Genomic DNA, 17,405 nt, shown 5'->3' on the forward strand with positions numbered 1-17,405 from the left:
ATACCAAAGGCACAAAATGAGGTTGAAATGCGGTGGATACGATAAAAATTAAATTCAATTTTAGACACTTAGGATGTTATTATAGGAAAAATAATTTTGAATCAGCTGTAAACTATCGTAAGGAACCATTTAAGATAAAAATCCCATTTTCGGAAAATTAATGCTTACGATGTTTTGTCAAAAACCTATCGATATTACGAAATACCTAAGTATAGCGTCGATCGGGGATTCTAACAAATAATTTCTTGATTTGAGGTTTCTTGATACTAACATTCTCGGGCGTTTCGTAAATATAGAGGTTTCTAAACTTTGATGCGTCCGACAACTGGAGTACTTCTCATAATGTGAGACAGGTGTAATGGATTTTGACAAGAGCTAATGACCTTGTAAATAAAACGTAAACTTGTGTACTGCATCGACATGACTCATAGCTCTTGTCAAAATCCATTACCGCTATTTATGATTTTTTTAAGTGTGGGCCCAAGGTCTATGAGTAAAAATATCCCCTCGTAGATTCCAATCCGTATCTGATGAAATTAGGATCCATGACGAGCCCTGTACAACCGTAATTACTTACTCATTTTTCTTCATCGAAGAGTCCAATCGTCATTCAAAATATTACCAGTACAACAAATCAAACTCATCTTCGACCCAACAAAAGAACATCTTCCTATCCCGAAATAAAACCAACACATCCAAACAAACCAACCCACCACACACAATCCTTAATTCTTTTTTTCGTAAGGTCCAATATCGATAGTCGGGGAGTCCATCGAGCCCCCGAGGTGAACAATATATGATAAATAATCTTTGTAAAAAATATATGATCGAAATAAATGCCTAGATCGACTGCGGCGATGCCGCTTCTTCGTGAGTTTGAGAAAGATTGATGTATTCAGTGAAGGTTGGAGCGAGATGGGATATCGAAGAATAATGACTTTATTGATGTGTCACAGCCTGTAATGTTCACAGTAGATGTGCGCCGTGGCTGGTTGTCGGCAGTACTCAATAGTATTTGAGTAAAAAGTTAAAGAAAAATGTAGGACTTTATGCAAAACAAAAGTGGGTTGGCTATGTTTGCAAATTAAAATTTAATTAATATCGATTATAATCGAAGTGAAACCACCAATTTTAAAACAAAATTCATTTAAAAAATTCCAGGACACGTTTCGACATATATGTCATCTTCAGCTTTATAAATTAGGAGGAGTACATCTGAAATAACTCTTTTATAATAACTATTAAAGATCGCAACTGAAGTAATAAAAGAGTTTAAATATCTGGGGCGGTAATCACAGATGGACAACCACAGAGAAAAAGAGGTCTCAGCAAGAAAAGTTGCGGGAAATAGAGCATTATACTCCCTATTACCATTATGAAGATCTAAGCTGCCAAAAAGAAAATCTAAATTTAGATTGTACAGTACATGGAAGTGAAACATGGACTATACATCAGCGGGAAATAAATAAGCTCCTGGTAATTGAAAAGAAGCTTCTCAGAATGATATTTGGCCCCCAAAGAGATGAAGTGACAGGAGAGTGGAGAAGGCGCCGTGATGCTGAATTGGAGATTCTGTGGGATGGTGAAAACATGGTTAGACACTTGTTATACATATGAAAGCTAACCATACAGTAATACAGTATGGTGCAAATGTCTGGAATAAATTCGATATTTCGTAAACGGCGACTTTAAGGTAAAATCCCGAAACAGGTCGATTTTTATTTTTAAATTACGATGTTTTGGCATATATTTCATACGAGTGACGTCATCCATATGGACGTGATGACGTAGTCGATTATTTTTTTAAATGAGATTAGGGGTGGTGTGGTAGCTCATTTGAAAGGGTATTCAATTCTGCATTCAGTAATATAAATATTAACATAATTGTTTATACACAGTGTCCAAAAAATGTTTTAAATTATATTAATTGACAAAAAAAGAAGAATGTACATATATAATTTATTAAATTCAAAATACATTTTACTGTTGTCAGAAAACAGAAAAAAACAAAAAAAACTGTTTTCAGTCTGGTAGGATGTAGAGTAACATTACGTTGTTTTATATGCCATTAGAGTGAAAACTTAGTCTTTTGCTAGCAGTTGCCGCTAGGGCATCTATGCCATTTCGTTCGTTGCAATCCGTGACTGCAAGCCGGGGTTTGTTTTGGTTGGATCAGAGAGAGTAGCATATGTGCCTCCTGATGAGAGACTAATGAGTTTCGAAACCGGTAGAGGTGCTTACTGCACTCTCTGATTGGACTAAAATATGATGCGGCTGTATTTTCGTTTTGCAACGAAATTGAAAATGGTTATTCATTTTTGAGAAAAAAACTGTTTATTTGACAAATAAGCATTGCTTTTCGCTTAAATTAAATGTTAAAGAGGCAGGTGGTTGGCGGGAGAGGGTTTGAACATTGAATTTAAGCGAAAAACAATGCTTATTTGTCAAATAAACATTTTTTTCTGTTTTCGGACAATAGTAAAATGTATTTTGAATTAAATAAATTACATACATTCTTTCCTTTTGTAAATTAATTTAATTTAAAAAAAATTTTTTTTGGACACTGTATAAACAATTATGTTAATATTTATACTACTGAATACAGAATTGAATACCCTTTCAAATGAGCTACCTCACGACCCGTATTCTCATTTAAAAAAATCATCGATTACGTCATCACGTCCATTTAGATAACGTCACTCGTATGAACTTTATGCCAAAATATCGTAAGTTAAAAATAAAAATCGACCTGTTTCGGGATTTTTCCTTAAAGTCGCCGGTTTACGAAATATCACATTTATTCCAGACATTTGCACCATCCTGTATAAGATGGGCAGGTCATGTGGTAAGATCAGATTAAAAGAGATCAAACGCTAGAAGATTACTAGGCCGTCCTACCGAACCATATCGATAGTAGGCCAGATCCAAAGACGGAAGAGGAGACCTATATCCAAGGATGGATTAGATGGATGGTAGATTAGATAGATCAATTTTAATAACTTAAACTTTTATTCGCCAATTATATAAAATTATTAAGTTCATGGTTTCAAATTGATTTTTTTTAGTTTTCGATATTTTGATATTTTAATATCTCTTTTACAAGTACGTGCGAGAACACATAAATATAATGGCGCATTTGGTGTTTACTATAATAAGTCTGTAGCGTTGAATGTGTGTGGTCCAATAAAAAACTAATAAAACATGACAATTTTTAATGAAAATAAAATGGCAGTAAAAGTTTGATACTTTTCTATTCGTAAATCACTAAATGGTCAATACGTGTTCGGTTTCATTGATAGTAGTGTTCGTGGGAAAATATCTTCGTTCTAAATAACTGGCGTTGAACTTTTTGTGTTAAAACATTTGGAAAGACATAGTCGTCTCCAAAAATTTTTTAACTTCTAGAAAAAACTGGAATTATATTATCTATTCTATTATCATCTGTTTTTGATATTACTATTTTAAAAATTGTTCCTCTTTGGCCTTTGTATTAGTACTTGGTCGAGCTTGTGGACATATAATGTAGTACTAGTATTTCTCATTTTCTTTTTCGATTTTTATTTTTTGTATTCTTCCAAAAGGAAAGAATAATTATAGTTGAAGACCTTCAGAAGCTGTTACATGTTTTTGACAAAAAATGTATTCGTAATGTAAAGGTACATTTTGTATTAGCTTTTGCATACACTTCTAGGGATTTCGAGAAATTTCTTAAATCGAAAAATCCGTTATATTGAGGTCGTTATGTTAAGGTTACACTGCATGTAGATTAGAAGATGCGATTGTACTTATTAACTACAAATACCTACCAATAAGGTGTTGAGGAGTTTATGTATTATCAGAGTTGAGGTTGACATACTTGGCCATGGTGTTGTAGACAATAACCATGCTTTGGCCGAAAAGGTCTGAGGGTAGATGTTTTATGCCCTATGGTAAATCAAACTCTGATTATTCTGTGTTTTTGCATTATTTCTATGTGCGCTTCTGTGTATGGGAATGGTCGTCTTGTGTTATGTGTTGTGTGTTGTTGTTGTATATATATATATATATAAACAGATGAAATAGAGAATGTGGAAAAATCCCCTTACGAACAATTCACACATCCACCATTTCGGGCTGGGAAAAATTTTTTGAATAGAATCAAAGATCCAAACACCAGTTCTTAGAAATGTGTTTCGCCCTCTTCAACCCCTCTGGGCTCATCGGTAAAGATGGAGGTTGAATATCTTTAGACACATTCCAATCAAAAAACAACAATTGGATCTTTTGATCACTGAGTGTGTTTCAAAGATCTACATCTTATGTTTTAAACATATATTTTACTTACTTTAAGTAATTAGGGAATTAAAACTTGAGACTGTCATTGTTGGATTTGCCGTGGATTTACGCACCTTCTGTGTCTAGGTTTCGAATTGTTGTTTTTTGATTGGAATGTGTCTAAAGATATTCAACCTCCATCTTTACCGATGAGCCCAGAGGGGTTGAAGAGGGCGAAACACATTTCTAAGAGCTGGTATTTGGATCTTTGATTCTATTCAAAAAATTTTTCCCAGCCCGAAATGGTGGATGTGTGAATTGTTCGTAAGGAGATTTTTCCACATTCTCTATTTCATCTGTTTGATTTGGTACTAGTGGTCGTTAAACCATTAACCTTGGAACTTTTGATCACTGAGTGTGTTTCAAAGATCTACATCTTTTGTTTTAAATATATATATATATATATATATATATATATATATATATATATATATATATTATATGATTGAAGAGGTGCGTCTCACATTTTCTCATCCGCTATTGTTGATAGCTTGTTGTTCACTTGTTCTTCAAGTATTGGCAACCAAGCTTGCTGCATTCTGCTGATGGTTTTTTTACAAATTTTTCTTCATTTAGTAGGATGAGGGTTGCATCGTTAATTCTTCTCTTTTTCATGTCTGTTTTCTTCATGAATATTTATGCATCGTTCCATTGTAGTCTGTGTTCTTTGTCCTAGACATGTTTGCATATCTGTGATTTGTCGAAATCCCTGTTTTTGATATGTGTTTCATGCTCGTTTATGCTGGTGCTTAGTGGTTGCTCCCACATAGGTGCAGTTTCTTCCACATAGAAATTGCTGCATTCACAGGGTATTTTGTAGATGCAGTTCTTTGACTTCTCGTGGGTTTTTGGGTTTGAGTTGGTATTGTTATCTTCCCTTCGTGTGAGTGTTGCTAGACTGCTAGTCGTATTGTGTTGTTTTCTTTCTTATATCTTGTGGAATTCCTTGTTTATGACTATTTTTTGTTAAAATCTTTCTTAAAAGGTTTATTTTCTTCCTAAAATGCCTTTTCATTGGAGCAGGTGTTTTGGGTTGATTTGATAATTGCTTTTTCTATGTTTACGTTGTCATTTCCCAATATTTGAAAAAACTAGAATACTAACGATATACCAAATTAAATAAATAAAAAAAAACTTTCTAGTAGTTAAAAATTTATATTTTGGACTTGTTTTGTAAAAAATGTATAATATGACGTGCTACCAATTCCGGTCTGTTATTATGGACGTCGTGCTTTCCATCCACAAAAACAGTAGTTATGTTTTCAGTTTTCATCACTTCTTTAACCGTGGGTTTGAAATCTCTTAATAGACGCTGATTCTGTTTAGCAAGGACCATCAGAACAGGGCAGGAAAAAGAGGTCATCCTTAATAGGTCTCGCGCATAGCTAATGTCTTGAAGGGGGCCAATCATAAAGAAAACTCGTAGATCTGTTGTAAAGTAGTACCTGCCATTACCTAAAATAAACAAATTTAAATATTTAAATATAATATCGAATTAAAAAAACTTTGTTGAATTGGTATAAGTATTTAATTAAAAATTAAATTTAAAAATCCAAATGGATTACAATGATTATTCATAACGGTTTTCGGACTTATCAGTCCATCTTCAGTTAGGTCAAACTGGCAACAGGTGTATGTTTTAAAAAAAAATTATAGTGTGTAAAATTCTTTATTAAATTCAGCTACAGCACGACCAGTTTCACTTTGTATTTGAGATTTAGATGCCAACTGATTTTGACGTTTGGTTTCTCCGTTGACTGATATATTCCCATATTAATATTTCAATCAACGGTTTTTCCAAATTTTTTTAATTTTATTTTGGTAATATCTCCTCAAGTAAAATACCTGCACGGTACTAAAATAAAATTCAGAAAATATGGAAAATCCCAACGTCAATAACAGTGCCCATTCAAATCTCAAATACAAAGTGAATCGGGTCGTACTGTAATTACTTTCGGCAATATCACATGCCACATGCCATCATCAGAGCTTCGTCTTACAGGTCATAAATGCCTCACAGAAGAGAAATTGTTGAAATACGGCATATTACAAATTTTTAAAAATTAAATGCAGGGCTGGTCTAAACCTTTGATCTAGGGTGAAAACCCTTTCAAATATTAAAATTTTTTCACATCTAATGTGATTAGACTACAATGGCTACCGTATGGTGGCTACCATGTGGTAGCTGGCTATTTAACCCTTCAACTCTGACTCCTATATCCTAGTAGATTTGCTGTTATAATCACGCATCTTGTCCATGTGGTAGCTACCAATAGACCTATTTCCATCTTTTCTTTCTTATTTCCTTATGTATTGGTTCTTGCTTCATTTTTTCCATAAGTTTGAGTTTGTGATCCGGTTGGGCCAAAATATTCTTAAAATTTTCCGTAATCATTTATTAATGAAGGAATGAATCTTCCCTTCATATTTTCCGTCCCGACGTAGATAGGACAAAAGGAATGCTAGAAACAGCAGAGATGAAAACCTTTCGAAAAAACGATGGCAAGGCACTATTGGATAAAGCCAGAAGTAAAGATATCCCACGAAGATGCAAGGCGGATAACTTTAAGAACTGGGTAAGAAACAGAGGAGTAGAATGGAACGACCACATAAGTGAATTACAAAAAATAGAGTAGTAAAGATGGGGAAGATGGTTCCCCAATAAGAAGACGATCAGTGGGAAGACCAAGAAAACGATGGAACGACAACTTACACATTAAAAAAACAGAGAGAGTCATGTCTACACAAAAAGGGGAACATTTTAATAAATAAAATTTAACTAATTAAAGGGAAAAATCCCAATGGTTGGCTGTATACCATAGTTTAAATGATAATAAAATTTACTTTACCCGTCGGTTCCAGACATCGTTTTAACAGTGGTTCAGTGGCTTTTCTGGTTAAAACTTCGTCACCATATCGTCTCGTACTAACAATTTCAGCAATTTCATCATACGTATACTCCAAACCTTTCCCCTGTAATAAATACTGCCGCATTTTCTCCTGCTTCGACAGCATTAGTTTCAGGTATTTTATGCAGTCTTTAGCTTCCACAGTGAAGAAGTGCGACCCATCTATGGCTATAAATTTTTCGAACCTCTCAGGATATATTTTGCAGATCCAGAAACCACACAGGCCTCCCAGACTATGGCCGATGAAAATGTATTTGTCTTTATTAAAATAATCCATTATCATCTTTACAATTAAAATATAACCATTAGCATTTATCGGTATGGTCAGCGGAAGATGAGATGACTTGCCATGGCTTGGGAAATCTGTACAGATATAGTAGAAGTTTTTTGGTAAGAGTGCTAGCAAGTTGTCGAAACTACCTGCATTATCTCCTATTCCGTGGAACATAAGGACATGTTTGTGATGTGGTTCTCCCCAGGCTTTAACTAAAACAGGCTAATATATGGTTGCGAAAATATTTTATGTTTTTATACATAAAAAATATTGCGTCACTGTAAATATTGAGGTTAATTTTGTTATTTCAAATAATGCATTGGGATAAATAAAATGACAGAATGATTTGACCCCCAAAGAGATGAAGTGACAGGAGAGTGGAAGAGGTGCCATAATGCTCAATTGGTGACTGTATGGTACTGAAAACATCATCAAACATATAAAAACTAACCGGATAAGATGGGCAGGTCAGATAAAGACAGAGTGTTAAAGACAGTATCTTTTAAGAGAGAAACCAGACCGTAGAAGATAAGTAGGTCGTCCCAGAAAAAGATGGAAGCACGGGCCTTGTCCACTTTTAGTACAATTTACAGTTTAAAACCCTCAATAGAATTAGTCAAGTAATAAAATCTTAACATAAAAACAGTCTAAATAGAGTCTAAACAGTGCTTAGAAAAATAAAGTTAAAGTTAAAATAATAAACAAATACAACATTGATATATGAAACTGACAGGTACAAGATCATTAGTTACACGTTATTACAATATTGCTACACCATCACATTGAAAAATTTATATCACAATTTGCTTTAACAGGCTCACAAATTTACTAAAGCTTTCATTAAAAAAATCCAAACTATCAGCATAACAGTTAGCCATTCGTGACACTCTAGGTGTATAAGAATTACGGAGAGGGTATGGTTTGAAATCATAAATCAACATATCAAGCACATTTTTGTGATTTTTTTTGAAGCTATGGTACAATTATTTTATTTTTAAATTAAATAAACATATTAAGTACAGTTCAAAGAATATTTAGAAAAAAATTAAATCCAAAATATTGAAAAATAAGGCATTGGTGACAAATTTTGACAGGCAGCTCACAAAAAAATGGATTTTGCGGTGGACATCAGAACTAGTCACTCGATCATACGAAACAAAAAATTCAAAGAGATTTAATTAGCTTATGAGTTTCGCGAGGTCACAACGTTGATTTTATTTATTTTTAATGATTTTTGAATTGTTGGTATCACTCAGAAATCAAAAAATGAAGTCTTTGGTAAAATTTTTGTGAAAATCAACAGATTTATTATTGTTGAACAAGAAATAAGCAAAAAAAGAAAAATATCTCAACGTTGTTACCTCATGAAATGTCTAAAGAAAATCTGTGCAAAATATCAGCTAGATCGGCGGAGTAGTTTTTCAGTTACAATGTCCACCGCATTTGAAAAAGCAGTTTTGAGAAAAATGCGTTTAAAGTTTTGACAACTGCATCTTCATCTTCTTATTTGTTTGCCAAATCGTGAAGTGATGCACATTGGAATATGTTTTTTGAATCGAGGAGTAATCTACAAAAGAGAAGGCGAACAGTTGTTTAACGTTTCTCACTACGCTCAAGCGTGCTGGCGCGAAGTCGCGGCAAAGCGAGTCGAAGGTAGGGATATTCAACACGCTGCATCTCTGGTGATTTTACTCCGATTATTTTAAAATTTTCAGAGAGTATTCTTGAAAGTATACACTTTTATTTGAAATAATAAAAAAATTAAATATTTTAAACCATACCCCCCCCCCTTAAGGCCAATATTGGTTCTCCTAAATGGCTGATGAAATACGTTAACTGATCTGGTGTTTCTAATTGGAACTGCTAAGAACATTGTGGAAATCAGTGAAGGACAGTCAATCATGCTATTAATGAGTTTAAAAAATATTTTGAGATCTGCCTGATCCCTCCTCACTTTCAAAGTAGGCAGGGAAAATCTATCTTGTAATATTGCAAATTCATATGAAAACTCATTTACACGAGGTGTATTGGATTTATATGCTAGGTACCTAAGGAACTTTCTCTACACCTGCTCAATTCTGTGAATGTGTATAATGGGAGCTCCAAACTGAAGAACAATATTCCAACAAAGGCCTGACAAGACTACAGTACAGAGCAATCTAATAGCATTAATACTCCTAAAGTCATGTGTGCTTCGCTTAATGAATCCAAGCATCCTAAGTGCTCTAGAAACTATGCTCTGAAACCCTATGTCAATGTGATTGACAAAAGAGAGTGTGGGAGTCCATTGTGACTGCAAGGTCCCTAATAGATGAGACTTGGTACAATGGTATGGTGAGTATACAGTCCCTTTAATGCTGTATTCACAATTAATTTTATTAAGTTTTTTAGTAAAGGTTATGGAGTTGCACTTTGTGATGTTTAGATCCATGGCGTTGATCTCACACCACTCATCAATTCTGGCCAGATCTGATAGAAGTTTAAGACAGTCCTCTGGGTAGAAAATTTTAAGGTAGCATTTCAGGACGTCTGCAAAACACAAGAATTCAGCAAATCTAAAACAGTCCAAAATATCATTGACAAATAATACAAATAATTTAGCATTGAGGTACAACAATGGGAAAGGGAAGCACAAGGTCGTAGAAGGCTATAGTGGATACGGCGAAGACTCACCTCGGGTAGTAAAGCCAGTCAAGAAAAAGAAGATAAAGAAAATAAATATAATAATTACAGCAACAATACTTAAAAACAAGAGTGTTTGACCAGTGCATAATCCCAATTCTCACATACGCATGCCAAACATGGACCTTGACCAAAGCAAACATACATAAAATAATAAAGACACAAAGTGCCATGGAGAGAGAGATATTAGGAGTAAAATTAAAAGACAAAAGCAAAACAACTGGATAATAAATAAAACAAAAGTCAAAGTCGCAGGACAACATATAGCCAGGCTAAAATGGAGTTTTGCACGTCATAACGCCAGACAAACAGACAATAGGTGGAATACCACGATACCACAATGGAGACCATGGGCAGGAAATAGAGCAATAAGACAACCCCAGATGAGATAGGGAGATGACATTAGAAAGATAGGAGGAACGCCCTGGAAACAGAAAGCACAAAACAGAAGCAAATGGAGGAATATGGGGGAAGCCTATGTTCAAAATTGGATGAATTAAAGGGCAAAAGAAGAAGTACATAAATAAATCACAATAAAATTTTTGTTTTGAGCAGTTTTATTTATGAAATAATCTAACGAATTACACTCGGTCCCTTAAAATTACCGATTTGTATTGCGCTCGTGATAAGTAATTTCCCTCCCCTTTTTTCCCTCCCCTATTTTCGCAAGTGGCGACTTCAACCAAATGCATCCAAAACAGAAGTTAGTTGCTTTCACCTGAACAATAAACTTGCTGGAAAGGAACTCAACATACGGTTTGAAAATACCACACTTACCCACAACAAAACACCTAAGTACCTGGGCGTAACAATAGACATAACGCTATCATTTAAAGATAATCTAACAAAAACTGCCCAAAAGTTGAGTACAAGAAATAACATTATACAGAAGCTTTGTGGTACCACCTGGGGAGCATCGGCTTCCACTCTCCGCTCTACTGCCTTAGCCCTTATTTTCTCGACCGCTGAATATTGTGCTCCAGTTTGGCTACACAGCCCATACGTAAAAAAGGTCGACACTCAGCTGCACAGCACTATGAGGATGATAGCTGGTACAATTAAATCAACTCCCACCCAATGGCTTCCAGTATTAAGTCACATCCCACCTCCACATTTACGACGAGTTGACGCACTTACACGTGAATACAAAAAGATCATGAACAATATAGATCCGCCGATCCACCAAGATACCGAGGATGCACGAAATACCCGTCTCCGCTCTAGAAAACCACCAATAAAAACGGCAAGAATGATACATGAGGAGTTCAACATCACGAATGCATGGTCCCAAGAATGGAACGCATGGCAAAATAACATGCCCTGCATTACCCACAAGCCACCAGGTTTTGATCTTTCACGTAAAACATGGTCCACTCTAAATAGGATCTGAATCAGACATGGCAGATGTGCATACATGCTACATAAATGCGGAAAGAACTCTTCTTCTCAATGTGACTGTGGGGAGAACCAAACCATTGACCACATTATTGAAGAGTGTCCCTCAAGATCCTACAATGGTAGCCCTGAAGACTTCCTGTTTGCAATTTCAGAGTCAATTGATTATATTAATCCACTTGATGTTTGTTTGTAACTATTTAAAGTTTGTCATATACCTATATTACTAGTGTTTGTAATTTTGTTCTAAATGTGTTGTAATTGCCATACGATAAATATATATATATATATATATATATATATATATATATATATATATATATATATATATATATATTTATGTACAAATATATATATATATATATATATAAATCCCTCCCATTGGAAAATTAAAACTATCAAAGTTTTAAAAGGGATACAACTCGGTAATTTTAGAGCTCTTGTGTAATTATGTGATGATCACTTATGACAAGGAGGCTAAAGTGATGGAGCTTATGTTCCTTCCCTATAAGTGACAATATAAAGCAAACATTAAAATTAAAAGTTAGGGATTGACTCACCTGCTATATGTCCCCATGCAACTGGAATAGTAAGTTCGTTTATATTTCTACTTTCTTCGTTATTTTCGACCATGTCATTTAATGGCAAAAGATCCATAAACTAATGTAAATATCTGTGTAAATAGTAGTTTCCTTAAGAAATCTTATAATTGTATGCATGCTTTCGTTAAGTTCTATAAATTGGTCCAAAAAAATAATTATTATTAAAATCTATTTTTTGTCTGCTAATTATGTGAAATAGGTTATAATAGGAGTTTAATTGATAATGAGCTGCTTTATGCAACAAAAAATATTCATTTACCTATATATTAACATTAGCACCAGTTTGCATATGAATTATATTTACAACGTACACAACAACCTTTGTATTTAAAAAAAAAACTTACAGTGAAGTAAAAAACATAGTGTATAATGATATAATATTTAAAAAATATTGCTTTAAAAAATCTAAGTTTATCCATCGGATTCAGTCTTATCAGACCATCATCAGTAAAAAGATAGTTAGCAATTGAAACTTGGGCTTGAAAGGGGGTAATAACCTTTATATTACATATTAGATGTATTAAATTAAAGCGACATGATATCTCTCCAACACCACATCTCAAACGCATAAATTTTGGAGTTCTAATAAGCGAATAGTCGAAGTTTCTGTCCCATATTAGACCAGGGCGCATCTGTAAAAATATTAGTACATTTGGATGTTGAGAGGTAACTCATATTTTTTGGCAGCAATTGCTTGAAAGTAACTCATATAATAATATTTGGGTTATCCTCCCACTCAAAAAGGTCCGGAACATTGTTAAAATAATCAAAATGTCAAAAAATTAAGGAAAAATTCGATTTTTTTCTTGGTTTTTTGACTATAACTTTAAAAGTATTCATTTTCGAGAAAAGTTGTACCGACATAAAAGTTGCGTAATTAAATTTCCTACAATATAAGATTAACTGAAAATTTTAAAAATTGTCACCCTTGTTGCAAAATAGGAATAATTTCTAAAAAACCATAAAAAACAAGTATTCGCATTTTACGTTTTTCAACCATTTATGCCACACTTAGGACCTTCATATTTCACCCAGAAAAACTTTATATGATAAAACAATGCTGTAAATTTCATTAAGATCGGTTTAATAGATTTTGCAAAATAAATTTTGCAATCCAGCTTTCGCAAAAAAAATTCATTTTTTCAAAATGTTGCAGCGCTGAAAATAAACCAGACAGCAAGTTGAATTTTTTTTACATATAAAAGAATACTGTAAGTTTCATTTCTTCTTCAGCCTGTGTTCGTCCACTGCTGGACATAGGCCTCTTCCATTTGCTTCCATCGATTTCTACTCTTGGCAATTCTCATCCACTGTTTGCCCGCGACTTGTTTGATATCATCTGCCCACCTCTTCTGCGGTCTGCCTACTCCTCGCCTGTTCTCTCTTGGTCTCCAGTTTGTTAGTCTCTGTGTCCATTTTTCGGGATTATCTCGGGCAACATGTCCGACCCATTGCCACTTGAGCCTTGCTATACGTTCTGCGACATCAGTAATCTTTGTTCTTTCACGAATGTCGATATTTCGAATTTTGTCTCTCAAACTAATCCCTAGCATGGCCCTCTCCATCGCTCTTTGAGTTGTACTGAGCTGCTCTAAGGTTTTCTTTGTAAAGGCCATGGTCTCCAGTCCATATGTAGTTACAGGCAAGATACATTTGTCATAAACTCTACGTTTTAGACAAAATTAAAATTACAATTTGCAAAATTAAAATCGGTTAACTACCACGGCGTCAGGAATTTTTTTAAATAAACATTAATTTTTGGTGCTACGCGCAGGACAGCGGATACGTTCGCTCTGATTGGGCATTCCAATGACCTTTGATAATGATTGATAAATTTTAATTTTTAGTACATTTCGAAATAAATAAATAAATTTGTTTATTGTAAAATAAAAACAAATACTCTGTCCTATGAAATAACACTTTTTTTAGCAAAAACTTTCTTTGTTCATATATTTTAACTTAGAAAATAAAAGTGTATTATTTTTAAAGATATGCAATTGTTTAAACAATTTTTCACAAACAATAATCAAATTAGTTTGATTTTTGTGGAATTAAAATATGAACATACAACAAAATATAGAGTAAGAAAATAATATTAGATAAAGATTGGAAGAAGAGATTTTGGTGGAAATCAACTTGTGTGAATCGAGCACCTTATCCTGCGCGTAGCACCAAAAATTAATGTTTATTTAAAAAAATACCTGACGCCGTGGTAGTTAACCGATTTTAATTTTGCAAATTGAAAATGAAAGGTACAGTTTTCTTCTATTTGTAAAAAAAAATTAACTTGCTATCTGCTTTATTTTCAGTCCTGCAACATTTTGAAAAAATGAATTTTTTTTGCGAAAGCTGGATTGCAAAATTTATTTTGCAAAATCTATTGAACTGATCTTAACTAAATTTACAGTATTTTTTATTGTATCATAAAGTTTTTCTGGGTGAAATATGAAGGTCCTAAGTGTAGCAGAAATGGTTGAAAAACGTAAAATGCGAATACTTGTTTTTTATGTTTTTCCGCAATTATTGCTATTTTGCAACAAGGGTAACAAGTTTAACAATTTTTAACCAATCTTATGTTGTAGAAAATTTAATTACGAAACTTTTATTTTTGTGCAGCTTTTCTCGGAATTGAATACTTTTAAAGTTATAAACAAAAAACGAAGAAAGGAATCGAATTTTTCCTTTATTTTTTGACATTTTGATTATTTAAACAATGTTCCGGACCTTTTTGAGTGGGAGGATAACTCAATTATTGTTATATGAGTTAATTCCAAGCAATTTCTGCAAAAAAAATTAGAGTCACCTCTCAACGTTTATCTCAAAACAGATCCGCCCTGGACTATATAGAAATATTGAGAACACAAGTGCATTCACCAATCTGCTCTTGCTTATTTTCAGAGATACGTTTGTCTTTTCAAACTTTAGTTAGCTGCGACTTATCGCATATTTTTCCATACCAATCTACTTAGATTAAGATAACCCTAATAATTTTAAATATGCAAAACAACAATAATCTTCGCAGATAGGATTTAAGGCTTACAGGCACTAGTTACCAAGGTAGCATCATCCATTCCATTGACATCTCTAAACCATACACCTCCACAACGATTAATTTTAGTTAATTCGTAGACAATAACACAAGTTAACAGCTGCGTGTATTTGGGTATCAGTATACACGGTTAGTAGGATCATTTACGTAAAAATAAAAAGGGCATATAGCCTGCAGTCGTACTCGAATCTTTAGATGACGTCTTACAGAAGAATCTTTGGAATCTTCTGAATGGATCGTATAAGCAACAGAGAAGTCTATGAAGAAAATGAAGAGATAATATCTGGGTCACACAATGAGAAATCCATAGGGCTGTGGTCCATTACAGCTTGTATTGCAAGAAAAAGTAATAGACAGAATAGAGCACTGCACTGCACTATTTAGAGCAGCAGAAAATAAAGCGACAATAGCCATGTTAGTTATCAACATCCGTAGAGGATGGGTATATCTAGAGGAATAATACTAAAACTGCTTAGTGATCATCCGACTTTTCTACACAATATAACTCGATACGCTTTGATACCCTAACAAAAATTTGTTATTTTGTACTATTTGTTCTTAAACTTTTATCTAGGTTTTAACTTGCATTACTATACTAAAATCATAATAAAGATGCACTAGAAATAAACAGTGTGTTTGCCAATGAAAGTGAATGCCAAAGAATGTAGTGACTACCGAACCATAAGCTTAATGTCACATACCTTGAAAATTCTATTGAAAATCATCCACGCCACAATACACTCTAAACTGGAGCTGGATATTAGTGACACTCAATATGGGTTCCGCAATGGTATGGGTACCAGAGAGGCATTATTCTCCTTCAATGTGCTGACACAGAGATGTTTGGATGTTAACCGACCTCTTTACGTCTGTTTTATAGACTACAATAAAGCGTTTGATAAAGTAAAACATGATCGACTCATGGAAATTCTAAAAAATAAAAACCTAGATGAAAGAGATTTAAGACTAATAACACACCTCTATTACAATCAGCGAGCAATAGTAAGAATTGAAAAAGAAACATATGAAGAGATGGAAATAAAGAGAGGAGTCAGGCAAGGCTGCATACTGTCACCTCTATTTTATTTAATGCTTATTCTGAAGAGGTAATGCGAGAAACTCTGGAAGATGAAACAGTCGGCATAAGAGTAAATGGAGTCTTAGTTAACAACATCAGATATGCAGATGATACAGTAATAATTTCCGATAGTTTACAAGACCTGCAAAGACTCATGAGTAAAATAGTAAGGTGCAGTAGGGAGTACGGACTCTCTCTTAATATCAAAAAGACGAAGTTTATGAAAATTAGTAAAGACAACCATAATACTAACGAGGTCCTGATAGTATAGGGCCAGCAGATCGAAAAAGTAAAAAATACCTTACCTAGGAACACTTATAACAGAAAATAATGGCTACACCGCAGAAATCAAAGTCAGAATCGAAAAAGCACGTACTAATTTTGTAAAAATGAAAAAGGTCCTATGTAGCAAAGATTTAACATTAGCTCTTAAAGTACGCCTAACAAAATGTTACGTATACAGTGTACTATACTATGGAGTGGAATCATGGACGTTAAATATAGAGACAATGAGACGACTTAAATTATGAGGGTTTCCTGGGTAGATAGAGTTACGAACAATGAAGTACTGAGAAGACTAGGTAAAGAGAAGGAAGTTGAACTTACAATTAAAGAAAGAAAGCTACAGTATCTCGGACATGTGATGCGGGGCGAGAAGTATGGCATCCTACGACTGATAATGCAAGGAAAAATATATGGCAGAAGAAGCATCGGAAGAAGACGAATTTCATGGCTAAAGGAACCTGAGAGAATGGTTTGGATGCAGCTCAAAACAACTTTTTAGAGCTACTGCCTCAAAAGTTAAAATCGCTGTGATGATTGCCAAATTCCGTAGCGGAGATGGCACCTGAAGAATAAGAAATAAAGAAAATAAAACACGTCGAATGTTACGAGGAGCACTCCCAAATCATGATTTACAATGTATAAACTTTGTAAATTATGATTTGGGATTGCTTCTTGTAACATTCAATGTGTCTTGGTTTGTCTATTTCTAGTGCATCTCTATTATAATTGTAGTATAGTCGACTATGGTCGAACATAGAACAAAAAGATTCCAATGAAACTAAAAGGAAAGTTCTTTAAAGACCCATTTCATTGATTT

The 17,405-nt window shown here is 33.9% G+C and overlaps 2 protein-coding genes across 3 annotated transcripts in view; one reads left to right on the forward strand and one right to left on the reverse strand.

The window, feature by feature from the left end:
* Positions 1-17,405, forward strand: part of LOC114342329 (cadherin-related tumor suppressor) — a 509,267-nt gene that overhangs the window by 223,643 nt on the left and 268,219 nt on the right. The gene's annotated exons all lie outside the window — the stretch shown is intronic.
* On the reverse strand, positions 5,450-12,648 carry LOC126878432 (serine hydrolase-like protein). 2 transcript variants are annotated; one of them, XM_050646444.1, is made up of 3 exons: positions 12,135-12,648; positions 7,164-7,709; positions 5,450-5,769 (listed from the first exon to the last, which is right to left on the reverse strand). In XM_050646444.1, the coding sequence occupies exons 1-3, from the start codon at positions 12,229-12,231 to the stop codon at positions 5,468-5,470; spliced, it is 945 nt and encodes a 314-aa protein (XP_050502401.1). In that variant the 5' UTR covers positions 12,232-12,648; the 3' UTR covers positions 5,450-5,467. The 2 variants fall into 2 exon arrangements, with proteins under 2 accessions (XP_050502401.1, XP_028149124.1); XM_028293323.2 differs by having other exon boundaries at positions 7,164-7,719.

This window comes from Diabrotica virgifera, chromosome 3, assembly GCF_917563875.1.
Source record: "Diabrotica virgifera virgifera chromosome 3, PGI_DIABVI_V3a".
Taxonomy (NCBI): domain Eukaryota; kingdom Metazoa; phylum Arthropoda; class Insecta; order Coleoptera; family Chrysomelidae; genus Diabrotica; species Diabrotica virgifera.

Bases quoted from the DNA above. Each gene is read 5' to 3' on its own strand.
- LOC126878432 (XM_050646444.1), bottom strand. From the start codon at position 12,231: ATGGATCTTTTGCCATTAAATGACATGGTCGAAAATAACGAAGAAAGT. The intron at 7,710-12,134 runs GTGAGTCAATCC...AGCCTGTTTTAG, and splicing joins TGCATGGGGACATATAGCAG to TTAAAGCCTGGGGAGAACCA. The intron at 5,770-7,163 runs GTAAAGTAAATT...TGTTTATTTTAG, and splicing joins ACGATGTCTGGAACCGACGG to GTAATGGCAGGTACTACTTT.